This window comes from Stenella coeruleoalba (assembly GCF_951394435.1).
Source record: "Stenella coeruleoalba genome assembly, chromosome: 9".
In the NCBI taxonomy this organism is placed as follows: domain Eukaryota; kingdom Metazoa; phylum Chordata; class Mammalia; order Artiodactyla; family Delphinidae; genus Stenella; species Stenella coeruleoalba.
Window position 1 is genome coordinate 103,837,717 of NC_137155.1, and position 17,671 is coordinate 103,855,387.

Genomic DNA, 17,671 nt, shown 5'->3' on the forward strand with positions numbered 1-17,671 from the left:
CCATTGTGGGCATGGAAAGTCTTGCAGACACTTGTGGAAAGATGCTTATCTGAGTTGTAGTAGATGTAGCTTAGGTCAGTGGATCATACCCTTCCCACACGGCATCGGTGATCTTTGATTTTCCTTGTCTGTTTCTCCCTCTCTGATGGTGCATTTTTCCTCTCTAAACCAGGCGCCATCATTCTATTTGGCACATAATAAGGACTCAAAAAAAGTGTCAGTGACACGATGCTTGGTTATTTCCTGTCTGTCTTGGAGTCGCGTCTGTTTTCAGGGATATTGTAGCGCTAGAACAGAACGGCTCGAACACTTACCGTAGCGAAGAGAAGAATTTGACGGAACTTGCGGTGACACTTGCCATCTAGTAAGTATGTGAATACTTTTTTTTTCGTTTTTACAGGTTACTGCAGAACTGTAATGATGACAGTTTGAATGTTGCACTTCCAATGAGAATGCTTGAGGTGTTTTCCTCTGAGAACACCTATCTGCCTGTTTTACAAGATGCTGGCTACGTGGTGTCCGTGATTGAACAAATTTTGCACTACATGATTCAGAATGGTAAGTAGCGGTATTAAGAACGGGGGTGGCGTGGTCGTGAGCAGTCGGCACCAGCCAGGGCCCCTCTGGGGTGGGAAGCGTTGTGTGAGTCACAGATTCTAACGTCTGTCCTCGTCTCTACCCACCCTCAAAATTTGGAAATGTGTCTGATATCTTTACCGCACTTTTCCTGTTGCTTGAAAATGAAGTAAGTTAGTGTCTGCTGTCGGAAGTTGTTCCAGGTGCTCTGGGCCCGCAGTGCAGGCCTGGCTGCCCTGGCTGAGTGCCGCGGCCCGGGTGGTGGGCACAGTCACGCCGCAAACACAGTGCCACACCGACCCGGGAAGAGCCTGTCCCAGGAATCACAGTAGTTCAGTAGAGGAGAGGAAGGTGCTCAGTTTATTTGAATTCTCTTACTAACTCGGTGACACACGTCTTAAAGTGACTGCATTCTGTCAGGTATAATAACCTAGATCTGAAATTCCTCTGAGAACGTGTTAGTGTTGCCGGCAGAAAGACCATGAAGTGCATATGATTTTTAAAGCTTCTATGATAATTAAGTAACATAAAGTAGAAAATTTGATTCCCAGGGAATTCCCTGGTGGCCTAGTGGTTAGGACTCTGTGCTTTCACTGCCGTGGGCCCTGATTCAGTCCCTGGTTGGGGAACTGAGGTCCTACAAGCCGCGTGGTGTGGCCAGCAAGGACAACAACAAAAATCTGACTCCCGGTGTTCTCACAGGTGGAGAAATCAGATGCTGCAGGGCTCCTGGACTTCCGGAGCATTAACGTTAGAATGGGTATGTTATGAGTCGTAAAAGGAGCTATAGGGTGTTCTAGAAAGCAACAGTGACTGATAAAAACATAAATAATTTTGCTTTTGCTTTTTTTTGAAATGGACTAATCTGTTGACTGGTTAAATCTAGCTAATTTAAGTCTCAGGATTAAAACTAGAAATTAAATTCTTATACATCCAACCTTACTGTTTGGTTTAGGTTTAAAAAGTAAAGAAACCCTACTTAGTTCATTGAAAACTTAGGGAAACTACTGAGTTAATTAAAAGTAAATTGAAATTTGTGGAATTTGATCTTCTAAAAAGCAAATTAATGGGCTTCCCTGGTGGCACAGTGGTTGAGAGTCCGCCTGCCGATGCGGGGGACACGGGTTCGAGCCTTGGTCTGGGAAGATCCCACATGCTGTGGAGCAGCTGGGCCCGTGAGCCACAACTACTGAGCCTGTGCGTCTGGAGCCTGTGCTCCGCAACAAGAGAGGCCACGATAGTGAGAGACCCACGCACCACAATGAAGAGGGGCCCCCGCTTGCCACAACTTGAGAAAGCCCTTGCACAGAAACGAAGACCCAACACAGAAAAAATAAATAAAATAAATTACTAAAGTCCTACCCCCAACATCTTTAAAAAAAAAAAAAAAGACTAAGCATTCAGTGAGAATTTTTACCCTTCTTGCTTTCAGAAGTGTAAAGATGATAACTAAGAAATATGCGTTATTTTAAAATGTGTCTTGAACTAGGAGATGCTTCAGAATCTTACACAGAAGGTGCTGCTTCCAGTGTCTGTGGTATAGCCATGTTTCATCCTTTTTGATAAATTACTTCCTGACATTACTAGTCTGTAATGTTTTAGCATCGTGTTCATTTACTAGTTCATGTTATTGTGCACTGTATGTTGACTTAACATGGAGCTTTTTAACAATTGCAACTAAACTACTTAATGCTCTGTTCATGCTGTCAATCTACACATATTTGTGTTAATATATTAATAATACGCTACTTTAAAATTTTTTCTTGATGTATTTACGTCTTTTCAGTTTTATAGCGGAAGAGCTTTCAGGCTTTCTTGTTGCGCCGTCGCTGGTGATCAGTGTGTGTGAGGTTAGAGCTGGGGTGGTGGCGGAGCAGGTCTGGGGACCCGTGCGGAGACTCTCCGTTCAGCGACCGAACGTCGGGTGCAGAACTGGAGGGAGCAAACCAAGCAGGTGGAGAGCGTGTTAGCGTGAGCTTACAGTAACGGGATGCCTGCAGACTACGCCCGAAGATGCTCTTACTGCCGTGCAAGAAGGGGGCACACGCTTCTGTAGGACTGCGTGACCTGAGTTGTTAGTGGCGGCAGAGTTATGTTCACCATACCCCTAGAAAGCCCATCAGCAGCTTTGAAAGGCCATGCCAGGTGTTTCTGCTTCATAGAGGTCGTCTTTAAAACATGTGAATCCCTCGGTGCCCACATTGTGGTCTCCAGAGGCATCCTTTCCTTTAAAAGGGATTTAAGAGTCCCTGGTCCTGATTGGGAGATGGGAAGGTGAGACTGGGCCATCTTGTCCCATCAGGAAGCAGAGATGCTCACCTGACTGCAGCCCATCAGCAGTACGATGATGATCACGAGTATCAGCAAGGAGAACGGCTGCGACGGGTGCAAGTCTACCCCGGGGTTAAAGTCCTGGGTTCAACGTGATATTGTTTAAAAAACCACAGAACGACTTAATTACTTGAAGGATGCTTAAGAGACATTTAAAAAATCACAATGTATGGGATTTACTTGGATCCTGATGCAGGCAAACTAGTTAAATGAAATTTATAACATGAGTCAATTGGAGACTTGAACACTGATAGGTATTTGTGGTATTGAAGAATTATTACTAATTTATTTTAGCTGTGACGATGGCAGTTTTAAGAAAAATAAAGTCCTTTGATGATATACTGAGATAATTATATCTTGGATTTGCTTCCAAATGAGTGGAGGCATAGATGACTGGCTGTAGTTGATAATTGTTGGTGCTGGGTAGTGGGTACGTGGACTTTATGCATCACTTCAAGCTACATGGGTACCTAAAGGTTTTCTTAATGAAAACTTGAAGAAAAATTAGCTTGAAGTTGTACCTGTGGAGATTTGTAAAAAGCATTTAAAAATTGACAAGTTTTTTTTCCCTTCCTTATAAGAAAAGGTATGAATTGATACAAATTATAAATATGTTTTTCTTTTCTTTTAGGGTATTATAGATCTCTCTATTTGTTAATTAACAGCAAACTTCCATCAAGTATTGAATATTCTGATTTATCTCGAGTTCCTATAGCAAAAATATTGCTAGAGAATGTTTTAAAACCATTGCACTTTACTTACAACTCCTGTCCAGAAGGTGCAAGGTGAGAATGGAATCAATTTATTGATTTTGTAATTTCACAAGATCGTCTGTATCCAACAATAACTTTGACATAGGATGCCCTGTTAAATATAGACTTGAAAGTCAAATTTTTGCTTTATTAGTGTGACTCAGTTTAAAGAAAAATGTACTTTTTCTGTCTGTCCTGCACCCTAAGATAAATTTATAATTCTGATGACCTGGTTATTTTCTTGCTTTCTAGTAGCTATCAAAAGTTAGCAAAAACACGGCCGAGTTTTTTTTATAGGAAAGACACAACATGAAGTTCAGGGTAATCTAGTTGATACTGAAAGCTTAACATTATTAGGAAGGTATTTTGTGACCAGTGATTTGAATCAATGATTTTGTGAACAGTGTGTTTTGGTTTTATTAAAAGCTTCCATTTTTCTTTTTAAGGCAACAAGTTTTCACAGCCTTCACGAAGGAGGTCCTGGCAGCCCCCTTCACGGAGCAGGTCTTCCACTTTGTCATTCCTGCCTTGGCCGACGTGCAGACCGTCTTCCCCTATGAGCCCTTCCTGAATGCACTGTTGTCCATAGAGGGTCCACGCTCCAAGACCAGTGGTGGAGCGCCGTGGCTCTTCTACTTTGTTTTAACTGTTGGTGAAAATTATTTGGGTATGACATGCAAGATGTGTCCTACGCGAGCTCACATGGAGGTGGTATTGGCGCGTGAGAGCAGGGGGTGTGGTGGCGGGTGTCCCGTTGTCGAGGTGGCCTCTGGGGTGGGGATTTCTGGAAGGGTGTATTTGCTGAAGGACTGTGGCCTGGGCAGTGTCCCTGGGGAAGGTTTCCAGGCACAATGAAAAAGTCTGCTTTAAATACATATTACAAGGCCACACAGATTAAGAAGAATTTTTGAGTTGAACGGGAGAACTCCTGGGAGTGCGGGGATGTTTTCCCCATTCATGCTAAACTGCTCGTGTGCCTATTGTAGAATTTTGGTATCTTCCTCTAGTATATTTTAATGCACACATCTATATAAGTCCTGGTCAGAAATGCCTCCCTGAGTACAGGAAAAATGTGAACCTGAGTTTTCCAGTTTCTTTTTGATCCCTTTTAATTAACGGTTGTAACTGATTGTTTTACAAAGGGACCCTGTCTGAGGAGGGACTGCTAGTGTATTTGAGCGTCCTCCAGACCCTCCTTTCTCGGTTGCCGGTTTCACCTGCCAACACAAGCTGTCAGGATTCAGCCAGTGACTCTGAAGATGAGAGTGGAGAGACAGACACGCAGACAAGTGCTCCAGTAAGCTCCCGGGTCCTGTGCGTCCGAGCCCAGCTTCATGTGACGTCGGAAGTCAAAAGCTTGTGTCCGTCCTTATTTCTAGTTATATAAGTAATACATCAAGACATTCTTATTGTAAAGCCTTCAGCTGTAGAGATAAGGGCCCCTCACCTACACTGCCATCGTGCCCTTCCCCAGAGAGAGCCGTCCTCGTGATTGGACACGAGCTCTTCCATACCTTTTCCTTACGTCTGTACAAGGTTATGTGGAGACACATGGTTTTGTGTTTGGTTTTTTAATGTAAAATAGGTCATCCTGTATATTAGTTCGATCATTACTAGGACATAGTTCCTAGGAGTGAAATGATTGGGTTAAAGGGTTAAGCTGCTGTAGTTCTCAGGAAGCGCACCTACTGTGTGTCACGCACTGTTCTACTTTTTCTTTTTGTAAAGAATTTTTAAAAAATAACTTTATTGAGATACATTTCACCATAAAATTCACCCTTTTATTTTTTAAATATATTTTTATTTTTATCTATTTATTTTAAAAAATATTGTTGTTGTTTTTTTTGGCTGCACGGCATGTGGCATCTTAGTTCCCCAACCGGGAATTGAACCCGTGCCCCCTGCAGTGGAAGTGCAGAGTCCTAACCACTGGGATGCCAGGGAAGTTCCAAAATTCACCCTTTTAGAGTAATACACAATTCAGTGACTTTTCGTATAGTAACATAACGGTGCAGCCATCCCCACTGTCTAATTTTAGAGCATCTTCATCACTCCACAGAGAAACCCCAAGTCCATTAACAGTCAGTCCCTTTCCTCCTCCTCCTCAGCCCCTAGAAGAAAAAATAAGGTTCAGTTTCTTCTTACTTTGTCTTGTGAACAGCACACAACATCTTCTGTCAATTTTCGCAAATTTTATAGATGATAAATACTATGATTGGTTTTTAAATTCATTTTACGAACAGTGTCCCATATTATCTCCCACTTCTCACCGAGCGTTGTTTACTGTGCATTTTCAAGGAATAAAAAGCTTTATGTCACTTACACGCACAATTTGTCTGCCACTGACGTCTTTTTCTCTTAATTACACAATGGAAATGGCTTGAGGTGTGGCTGTACTGGGTTTTAGATATATTTTTTTTTGGTTAGGAAATTTCTCTTTGGTTAACGCCGAGCCGAGTCTAGTCCCAGGAGCCGTGCACTTGAGAGTGACTCATGCTGTGTGGGGTGGGAGCTGGGGGGTTGAGTGAAAGGGCACAGGGCTCCCTTAGCAGAGATGAAAAAGCCATAACAGGAGGACGGGGGAAACAGATGAGTGGTTGCCAGGGCTTAGACCAGGACAGGGTTGATTACAAAGAGACAAAACAGAGTTTTGGTGGGTGCTGGAACTCTTGCATCTGTCAAAACTCAGAACTGCACACCGAAAAGTGTGAATTTTATTGTATGGTCAAAAAAAGTGGGATCCTGTAGATGAGATGTAGATAAAACTTCTGTTTTTAGAAGACAGAGAATCTGTGAAATTTAAATTTTATTTGTACGGGCACACCTCATTTTATTGCACTTCTCAGATGATCCACTTCTTACACATTGAAGGTTTTTGGCGGTTGTTTGTTGGCAGGTGATGGTGAGCATTTCTTAGCGATAAGGCATTTTTAAATTAAGGTGTGTACATTGTTTTTTTAAAAGACGTAATGCTATTGCATTATGTATTTAATAGGCTACGACAGTGTAAACATAACTTTCATATGCACTGGGAAACCAGGAAATTCATGTGAATTACTTTATTTCCACGTTTGCTTTATTGCGGTCTGGAACCAAACCTGCAGTATCTCCCAGGTGTGCCCGTACAAAATGCGATTTGTATCTTAAGTGAAGAGAGATATGTATATATATATTATATATCAGATACACCTCTAATACAGTTTTATTTGGTAGATTGTTGTAAGTTACATAAATTATATTCATCCAGGTTTCCAAACAGTACAGTCAGTAACACCCAGTGTTGTATATATAGGCATTTTTATATACTCATATATATGTACATATATGAAAAAAGTATGTATCTTTGGTTAATATCCCAAATAGGTAAACTGCATCGAGTATTAGCTCAGCTTTTAGTCGGTGAGTCAGATATTCTAGGGACGCTAAGCTGTAAAATAACAGGTCTATGTATTTCATTTGATGCTTTTTAAGTTCTTTAATATTCTGACGATTTTGCTTAAACTGTGGTATCTCAGATAATTTAAAATGAAAGTTTTATCAGATGGTAATACATTTTCACACATGTGTGCTTAGTATAATGCAATCTGAAAAATATGAATTAAATTTTTCTTAAATTGTAAGGACTAAACATACTGTCACATTAAAGCACAGACTGAGTGTTCACAGTTCTGTGTTGTCATGCTGGGCAAAATTGGCACCTACCATGGGTAATGACTTCGGGTCTCCAGAGGATTTCAGCTTACTTTCACGGGGGACTTGGTAGAGATATTGATATGTTCGTTGTGATGTGGATAATTTTTAGGTAACGCCTTTCTTATGTTTTCAGTTGAAGGAAAATAAGATTTTACATTATCTTTGTAGTGTTGAGCTGAGTTCTAATAGAACATGGTTAACTCAGACTAACCCATCTGGTGTGTTTTAGGAGGATGGTAGACTGTCAGTACCGTACATAACCGAGGAATGTCTGAAAAAGTTGGATACGAAACAGCAGACCAACACCCTGTTAAACCTGGTCTGGAGGGACTCAGCCAGCGAGGAGGCCTTCACGCTGATGGCGGCCATCTGCCATACACTCATGGTGCAGCACCGAGTCATGGTACCCAAGGCCAGGCAAGTCCCCTGGGCGTGGGTGCCTCGGTCCCCGGCGGGCTCTCCTCCCTCTGCTGGCCATGCGCTCCCTCCAGCCAGTGTCATGGAAAATGAACGTTCGTTTGTTTTTCTTTTCTAAACCAGCTAATACTGTTTAAGTCCTTTCCCTGGCCTTTGACATGTTAACCAATCCAGGAAGGTCCTCTTGTGTGCTGTCTGGGGTGAGGGGAGCTTAGTCCTGGCCACCCCTTTAAAAAGTCGGACTCGTGCCTGGATGATAGAACCAACGTATTACTTGTCTCTCTAGGCTTTTTCGTAGCACTCTTTTGGTCAGAGTGCCCTTGACAGTTTCCTTTGGTACCTGAAAAATTTTTGTTGTTCAAAACTTTGAAATGAACTTTTGAGAGGGACAAGAAACATAGGAATTTAAATGTGGCTGATGAATGTGACCTTAACCTCAAACTATTGACATTTTTTCCCTCTATTTTGAGTGATCGTTGAGCAGTTTCCTAGAATTTAACAGAACAATGCTCAGAGGAGCGCAGTGAGCCCGAGTGTAGTGGTTCCACTAGGAACTGAGGGGCCACCCTCTGTGATGCGCGTGGGTGCCTGAGTCCTGTGTGACCAGACAGAGCCCCTCTGTTTGTAAAATGCTATCCCGTAACATGAAAAGAGCTGTTTCTTTTGCTAGGAAAGCGTTCTTTGAAACGGGCTGTATGCAGGGAGCGCATCACCTGCAGCTGCCTTGTAAACACTAAGGCAGCCGACTAATGAGGTGCTGTCCTCGCTCGCTGGTGTTTATTAGCGTCGGACGCAGCAAGATGCCGGGAAACTGCAAGCCCGGGGTTAGGCGATTAGCTCTCTGGGGGCTAATTGCGTCAGAGCAGGATGTGAGATCTGAGGATCTTGCAGCTGAACTAGGCCCCTTGCTTTTATTGGAGCACAAAGTCCATTGCTCTGGGTGGTAATGACTGGGTTTGATGCGTCGCTGCCCTGGTCTGGGGTTTACCGGTGAACCGCTTCCAAAAGGTGTTTAATGGTAAAGGAGCTTTATATGTAGCCTTGATTTTATGAGTACAGCACCTATTTCCTCTAAGAAAGTACTCCAGGAATTTTATTTATGGCCTAAATATATTAGGTTTTGAGTATTTAGAATGTTTTTCATAGCTCATAAAAGAGCAAATAGGCTTATTTTAACTGTTGTAGATTTTAACTACTTGCAACTTTTTTTAAGGTGTTTAAAAGATGATTAGTAAATTCCTAGGCTGATAACTCACTCTCAACTCTTCCCAGGCTCATATTAGTCCCTCTTATTTTCAGGGTTGGGATTTGAGGTTTTAATTTCTGTTTAACATTGATTGTCAGGATGTATAAAGGAATTTGGAGGCCCTTCCTACATTGATATGGAAAGATTTCTAAGATATATGTTTAAGTAAAAAAAAGGAAGATATAGAGCAGTGAATAACTCTCTCTTGTGTCTGAAAGGTGGAAAAAGTAAGAATGTGTATTTGCATAAAGAAACTTGGAAGCGTTCACAAGAAATTCATAGAAGCGATTACTCACACGTCTGGTTCTGCTGGGGAGGTTGAGGGAGGAGGAGAGGGTGGACTTTGAACCATGTACTTTTTAATATGCTTTGAGCTTTGGATTATGTGAATTATTTTAATTTTTAAAAATTAAGCAATGGACTGCCATCTCCTTTTATGAAAGAAAATTTGTAAATCTTACCATTGAACTTGGAAATCTGAATAAATTTTTGGATTAAAAATTCATATTCACTAATTTTAAATATGAATAAATATTAACTGGTTGTATTGTGGGAGGGGAGAAAAAGGCAGGCACTGTCCCAGTATCTAGAGAACTAAGCCTAGAAAGTGGGATATTTAAGTAGACCCTTGAGGACAGCCCGTGGGCAGGCGCTCAGCTTTACCCCTGGCTGACTCGGAATCAGGCTTAGCGGGCAGGGCTCTGGATCCGTGCTGTTAGGTAGGAAGTGTTGCCCACGCGGGACGAGGGCCTTACTCGCTGCGCGCTGCCGCCCGGTCCCCGGGGCCTCCGCTGCTGCCGGGGCCCCTGCGCCCGTCTGCCCCTCGTCCTCGTCCCTCTGCTTGAAGCCCTTTTGCTTAAGCCACGGGATTCTCGAGAATTTCCTTGTCGTCACAGGCTTCTCCTTCTCCGTGCTTTCTGTGGCTTCTTCTTTGTCTCTGTTACAGTGTTTCCTAACCCTTAGACTTCTCTTCCTGTTCAGTTCCTCAGTTCCTTTCTGCTCAGAGGATTCTCTGGGTGATCTCGTCCACACAGGCGGCTTCACCTGCTTCCCGGAGCTCCAGACTCCCATGCAGCCACTGATTAGCAGGGGCCGTCCTCACGCTCCTCTCCTGCTGCCTGGAATTGAACTCCGCATCTTTCCCCTAACGCTGGGGGTCACGCTGGGCCTGCAGTGTCACTTTAAATTAACTAGAATTACAGAAAGGTACAAACCCAGTTCCTCAGTCACACCAGCCACATTTCAAGTGCCCAGTAGGCATGTGTGGCCCGTGGCTGCCACGTTGGGTAGCACAGTGTGGACCAGTTCCACCATCACAGAAAGTTCTGGTGGACAGCGCTGCCTGCGAGTTTAGGCTCTCTCCATAGTTCCCTGTACGCATTGTCACCGTGGTATGTGAGTGCTGCGTACTTTGTGTTGTGTTGCCAGACTGAATTGTCAGAAATGTAACCCACGTTATTTCACCCTCTTGCTTGAATCCCTTTGGCTCAGGACAGCACTCGCATCTCCTTGCCTGGTGCTGTGCAGCGCCCTCTCCTAATCCAGTGTTTGGTTACCCCTCTGACTCCGTTTCCAGCCATAAAATTAGGGCTTTTTGCCCCAGCCACGCTTCATTACTTCCGTTTTCTTGCTATTTTTCATGCCTCTCTGCTTTTGCCTGTGCTGGCGTCTGTCCAGAGTGCCTCTGCCCTCCTCCTTGCCTCTTCTTGGCTGAATTGTCGCTTAGAGCCGTGCACAGGTGATCATCTTTCAGAAACCCTCCTGAGTTTATATCCTGAGATTTCGCCTGTAATTACAGCTTCTAGTGAAATTTTCATTTTACGGTAGGTACTCCCTTAAAAGTTGATTTTAAGGAGTTTGGGTTTACACTTCAGGTGGGTGGATGAGCTATTCTTTGGGGCTTGGCTCTTCTGTTTCATTAACATCTAGAGACTTTGAAATGGAATTTTAAAGGTAGTGTTTTAAGGATCGGAAAGGTTGGTGTTACAATTTTCCTCTAGTTCTCTTGTTCATACCTCATATGGTAAGCCATCAGAATCAGTTTTATTGTATCAGGTGCTTGATTTTTCTACCAAAAATTAATAGAATGAGCCAGCTTAATTGTGTCTTGTGTTATTAATCATTGTGATTTGGACAGTTGTGTGCCCTGGGAGCGTATAGCCGCTTCCTCATCTGTTTTCTAAGCACTATTAAGTAAATGTGAAAATGAGTACCCCCTTACCTCTTTGTTTGTAAGTTCATATCTTTAATCATTTGAGATAGAATGATTGTGCAAATGACTTCAGTGGAGAAAAATGCAAATTTGTGTTACATGGGTATTCCAGGAGTACTACATACTGTTCATGTTTTTGTAAACAAATTTTTATAGTATTTTAGAAAAAATACTGAGAATGTACCTACAGAGAAACTATTATTATTATTTTTGCCTATGGTTTCATGCTTGCTTTTATTATCAGTGATATTTTTGGTATAAACAATAGATTGAAGCAGCTATTGCTGTAATTTGCGTTCTTAGGAAAGTCAGATGAAATCTGTGAGCTTTCGACATTTCAACACAGTGACTGTATTATTGCCTATCTTGAAATCATGTAGATTATAAATGAACTGGCAGTGGTTGTTGTTAGAGGCATCAAATTAATAAAGCAGGCCTGCTGTAGTCAAATTTAGGAATACAATTTGTAGTGAGTTTTGAAACTTCTAAGAGTTTTCTAAACTTTTGAGGATGACAGTCCACAGGAAATACGAGTGAACTTGGAAAAAGCATTATATGCACACAGGCTGTTTAAAAGTTTTTTCAAGTTTTCGTGAAAGAAGTAAAAGGGAAGGTGATCAAGGAGGCATCTAAGGTGGCGAATGCCGCTTCCTCCCATTTTAGTTTAAACTAATATGAGGGAAGGTACGTTTTTTGAATCGGTTCATCTTAAAATTAAAGAAAATTAATTATCAGGGGAAAGGGAACTGTCTGTTTACCCTGGTCGTGGTTTCAGCACTGGGATGTTAGTTTAACACAGCTGTATGTCTGAAGCTTGTCTTCTGCTCTTAATTCCTAGTTTGTGAAGAAGATATGCTTTAGGTTGCTTCAGGCTGAAATACGCCTTAAAATTTTTATTATCAGTAAGGCAATTCGGAGCTTACTTTTAGTCTTGCGTTATTCACAGGTGAAATTTATATGTGTATTTTAATATTGCTTTTGCCAAAAAAGTGATACTTTCAGCAGGAAAACACAAAGTATCACATTTGCACTGTGTGCGGCAAGAGCAGAATGGTCTTTGGGTGGGTGACTTGTCATATTTCTCTTACGTGTGACACCTTTACATACAGAGGAAGTCTCTGAGAAAGCCTTGCTGTCATGACCTTTACCGCCTGTGTGTGAGCGGGAGTCTTCCACTGTGTTCTCTTTAATAACTTGAATAGTCCTTTACTAATTAACTCATAGGGTTGTCTCAGCTAAATAAAGCTTAATGGGTAATTTTTAATATATCCCAGTATATGTAAAGAATACTTCACTTCCTTACCTTTTAGCAGTAAAGTCCCAAATAACCTTTATTAATTTATAAAAAAGGTTTAATAATTTGTTTTATTATTGCCTATTGAGTGATTAATTTAGGAACTGTAGTTGTTTCAAAATTAACTTGAAAAAAATTAACTTGAAATATAACTTATGAAATGTGTAGCCATTAAAATAATGTTTCAGAAATATGTATATGTATTCATGTGGAAAGATGTTAGTTACAATTGTAGGTGAAAAACTGTCTTGTAAGAGAATGTATTGGGAGAACCCATTTTTGTTTACATCTGTCCACCGTGTCTGGATGGTTTATTCCAAGGTATTAACTGATTATTTTTGGGAAGATGGGATGAAATGTTGCTAAAGATCTTTTCCCTGTGTTGTTGTTGTTAAAGAAAAAAGAGCAAAGGAAACACCTACTTAGAGTACGTTGTTCCTCAGACCTCTGAGGTGCCAAGTGTTAGTATTTATATTCAACACAAATTTAAGAAATCGTGTCAGTAAAATTATACTAGATAGTACACTCTTTTAAAAGACCTTAATTTCTTAATTAAAGAGAAAGAAGGCAAGCAGATACTACCTTTTAGAATTCCTTCATGTTGAATGTTCATGTTTTTTATAGCTTTGTTTTTATTCTGTTTTCCATGGTTTATTTAATTGATCTCCTATGATTTATTGTGTTCTTACCATTTTTTGTTACTCCAATAATTTTTGTTTTAATTTCTCAACCTAATGAATTAGTATAGTGTTGTTACCATTTATTAAGTATGTACTTGTGACAAACATAACTCACTTTTGTAGAACCATCATATTTTTAAGCTGGAAAAGACCTTAGGATTGATGTAGCACAGTCCCCTCGTTTTCTCATAAAAACAGGTTGCTCTTGGTCTACATGACACTTGAAGAGTGGTTGGGCTAAATGATCTAATAGATTCTTTCTAGCCTAAGATTCATGATTCTAGGTAAATTTCACATATTCTTTTATGCTTCCACTATTTTTTAAATGATTATGCTTTTAATGCCATTTGAACATCTCAAAATGCACCACACTGAAATTGGATTGGATTTTTAAAAACCAGTACTCCATAATCACTGTTGTAGACACAGAAATTGCTAATGCTGAAGAACGTATCTGGTGTTTTTGATGGAATGCAGGAAAATAAGCAATTAAATTCGAGACTTTTAAATTGAAGAGTGACTTATTTATCTAAACCCTATTCCTTTCTCTTCCACTATGGGCATTTAAATTAATACACTTCTTGCAAAATTTAGTCTATTAAAATATTTTGTATTATACTCAGTACAGTTTACAGTAACTGTGGTAATTAACTCCATGGAGAATCGGGATACACACTGCATAGTGCTTTTATTTAGTCAGATCGTCCAGTTACTATTAATGGCCATTTCTCAGGAAAGGACCTGGGGGTGGTCTCAGGAGACCCCAGGGCTGGTGGTCACGCTGTTGAGGAGACAGAGGCGCTCTCTCCTAGCTCCTCAGGAGCCTGGGGGCTGCTACGTGACAACTTTGGGGGTCAGACATCCCATAAAAAGTAGATAGGACTAGATGATACATGGGTATTAAAAACACGGGATCCTGTCCTCAGAACACTTTCATCTTCAGGTTTGCATTCCAGGGTCGTTCCTTGTGCATTCTCTAATACCACAGTGAAAGCTTCTGTGCTCTTTAGTCCTGCTCGCTAACCAGCTTTGTCTTTGCCCTTCTACCTTCTTGTTCTTCTGAGATGGTTCTAAAGTAAGATCACATCCCTTTCTTAAAACCGTATTTTCCTACCATCCTAAACCTTTTTTACTGTGATGTAGTCTCATAAGTTTGAAATTTGATTTTTGACTCCTGCCCTTCTAAAATTACACTAGATAGTACCCTCTTTAAAAAAGAGTGTAAAAATGTTTTACACAGGTTTTTTCTCCTGATTATAACTTTGTGACTAAAAATTATATCCTATTACAAAAATGCAGTATACTAAGTAAAGCTAGTTTAAAGTTAAACTTGGTTACCCACAAAGTTCCTTAGCCTTTTTAATCAATTTGATATTATACAGGAGGGGTCTTTAAAGCCTTTAAAATATATTTTTAGATTTAAATTAGTTTTGAGATGTTAGTTAACATTAAAAAACACATTTTATGTGTTTGTTTTAAAGGGGGGATGTTAAAATCAGTTAAATATTAAAATATTTTTAAATTATTTAATATAAAGATTATTAAAATATTTCTAAAATTTTAATGTGTCTTGGTAGTAATAATACATAATATTGTGATGCAGTAATGTGTTGTGATACGTACTCAGAGGGGCAGCAAACTCAGCTTGTGCTTGAAAACGGCCCATCCGGTTCTCTTTGGGGTTGGTCTCATAGGCACAGCTCAGGGCCCGCTTAGCTCCGTAACAGTAGCCAGTGGCTCTCACAGTTGGGGTGCACGGACTAGTTCTCATTTGTACTCCTTAAGCAGCCTGCTGTAGGAAGGAAGTGATTTGTGGTGTTAATACAGATATTTTCTAAATTGTACATTATCTTCTGTTTATAGCTTTCTTCTTTTTGAAGAAGTATATTGAATGAATATTTGCTAACTCTTTCTTATTTCCCCTGTTCCTTTTTAGGCTTCTCTACAGTTTAGCCTTCAATGCCAGGTTTCTGAGACACCTTTGGTTTCTCATATCTTCTATGACAACACGGATGATCACAGGGTATGTGTTATACAGACTTAGAAGTTGAGCTTAAGGACATGGAAAGTGGCGATCTAATAAAAAGCACTGTAAGAAGGTATTTTTGAGTACTGCTTATACTTAGCTTATTTCATATTAGAAGAAAAATTCTAGATGGTCTCAATTTCACAAAGTGAAAAAATTAATGCCTAAATTTACAGTTGTTTATCTGTGTATATTATTAAGAGTATGGCTTTATCTGAGGGTAACTTTGTTTTAAAAATCCTAGTCGCGACTTCCCTGATGGCCCAGTGGTTAAGACTCCTCTGCGGGTGGTGTGGGTTCAATCCCCGGTTGGGAACTACGATCCCGTGTGCTGCGTGGCACAGCCAAAAACAAACGAAAACAAAACTAGTCATGTTTTGAAAATCAGAAACTTGAAATTTCTTTGCTTCATATGTCTTTTCCCTGCTTTTGATAGTGAAAATATAGATTTGAAGCAAATTTACCGCCAATACAAACATTAAAACATATAAAGTATTGTAGAAATTGGTTTCTAAACCTTTTTGTTGAAATAATTTGATGTTTTATGTGAATCGTGTAACTTGAAAGCTAGAATCTTTAATATACATATTTATTGAATGCATAATATGTAGAGAATTTAATATTCAAAAATCCTTCACGGTAAATGGACGGAGGCCATTACCATGATGAATTTCTCCTGTCTGGGGTCGGAGCCAATCCTTTGGTACTGTAGTGTGAAAAGAAGTGTGTGACTCAGTTCACTGGAGACTCAGCTTCTGAAGTGCACTTGCACGCGGTGGAGGTCACAGCCAGCACCGTATTGCCTGCAGCCGTGAACCAGCCTGTCCTGGGAAGGAAAGCACTTCTTTGTTTTAGGGCCAGCCTTTGGAAAGAAGAGGGTTTCCGTTTTTTTAATATATATATATATATATACACACACACACACACACACACACACATATAAAAAATATTATTTACTTATTTATTTATTTTTGGCTGCGTTGGGTCTTCGTTGCTGTGTGTGGGCTTTCTCTAGTTGTGGCGAGCGGGAGCTACCCTTCGTTGCGGTGCGCAGGCTTCTCATCGCTGTGGCTTCTCTTGTTGCAGAGCATGGACTCTAGGCACACGGGCTCAGTAGTTGTGGCGCATGGGGGCTCCGCAGCATGTGGGATCTTCCCAGACCAGGGCTCGAACCCGTGTCCCCTGCATCGGCAGGCAGATTCTTAACCACTGCGCCAGCAGGGAAGTCCTCCTTTCCTCTTTCAAACAAATTTTATATTCTTTTGAGACAAGAAACAGAAAGCCTTACCCACCAGGGTGAGTTTGGGGTGTCCAGCATTTCACTGTGCATCCACCTGCAGTCTCCCTTGGTCTGTGACACAGTACACGTGTGGCGCTCTTTGGGTCTCAAGCTTGTCACTGTGGTGTGTGGAGGACGAGATGGTCCCGTTGCAGCACCTTCGGGTGGGTCCCAGCCAGCCCTGTGCCAAAGGAGCCCAGGTCCAGTCCTCTTCCCACTGCTAGAGGAAGGGCAGGGTACTCATAGCGTAACTTTGAGTTACTTTCATGTTTTTCTCATGTAATTTTAATGCATCTTACATGACTGAAAGGAGTCTTGAATGACAGCACGGGAGCTGATGCAACGCAGAAGGGTGGAGCCATGTCTCTCGTCTCAACAGTGAGCGGCAGCAGTAGAGAGGAGAGAGAGATAACTGAAGGCCTAGAAAATATCTTTATATCCTGTGATTTTCAAATTAAGATGTAAGGTTTCTAGGTGTGTGTGTGTGTGTGTGTGTGTGTGTGTGTGTGTGTGTGGATTTCAAACACTTATGACTATGCCCGCCTTGGCATTCATGAATGACAGCTTTGTTTAGGGCAAAAAAAGATTGGGGATCACTGGAACGGGAAATTATCCTTGATCTCCAAGTGTCTCAGCTTAGCAGCAGCGGTCCCGCCCGGGCTCTGCCTGATGATTGCCTGTTTGTCTATGGCATTTGCCTCCTGGTGAGGAGATGGAGTCATGGTGTGTGAAAAAAAAATGAGATAGTATTGATTATATTAAATTACTAATATTATAAGTTAGTAAAGGTATACAAATTTTTAAAAACTCATTATTTCTTAAAAGCTCATTTGAGAATGAATTTCTTTGTAATTTAATTTATTAAAATAAGGTCCCTCAAGAAGCTTACAGTGTATTAACACATTCCTAATGTGTATCTCATCATATTTATTATCGGAATAAAATTAAGATGAAATGCCTGATTTTCCTGAAAATGGCGTGAAGCATAACTTGAAGATATCAGTGGTTTCCTAGCGGGACTTACGCAGCTGGGGCTCCTGAGCTTCAGGGAGCGTAAGGCTCTTGAGAGGAGTGTGTCGAAGTGTAGACTTCTCGGCCCCAGCCTGGGGCTTGGCTTCGGGGCCTGGGTTAGAAGCCCGGAGCTGTGGCCTCACGGGCCCCTCGG

General features: G+C 41.1%; 1 protein-coding gene across 4 annotated transcripts in view; it reads left to right on the forward strand.

The window, feature by feature from the left end:
* UBE3C (ubiquitin protein ligase E3C) overlaps positions 1-17,671 on the forward strand; it is a 117,812-nt gene that overhangs the window by 38,856 nt on the left and 61,285 nt on the right. For all 4 annotated transcript variants that reach the window (XM_079931330.1, XM_079931331.1, XM_079931332.1 and 1 more), the window contains 6 exons: positions 401-558; positions 3,539-3,692; positions 4,106-4,326; positions 4,802-4,956; positions 7,582-7,769; positions 15,138-15,224. In XM_079931330.1, the coding sequence (XP_079787456.1) occupies positions 401-558; positions 3,539-3,692; positions 4,106-4,326; positions 4,802-4,956; positions 7,582-7,769; positions 15,138-15,224 (963 nt within the window). The remainder of the gene's footprint in view (positions 1-400; positions 559-3,538; positions 3,693-4,105; positions 4,327-4,801; positions 4,957-7,581; positions 7,770-15,137; positions 15,225-17,671) is intronic.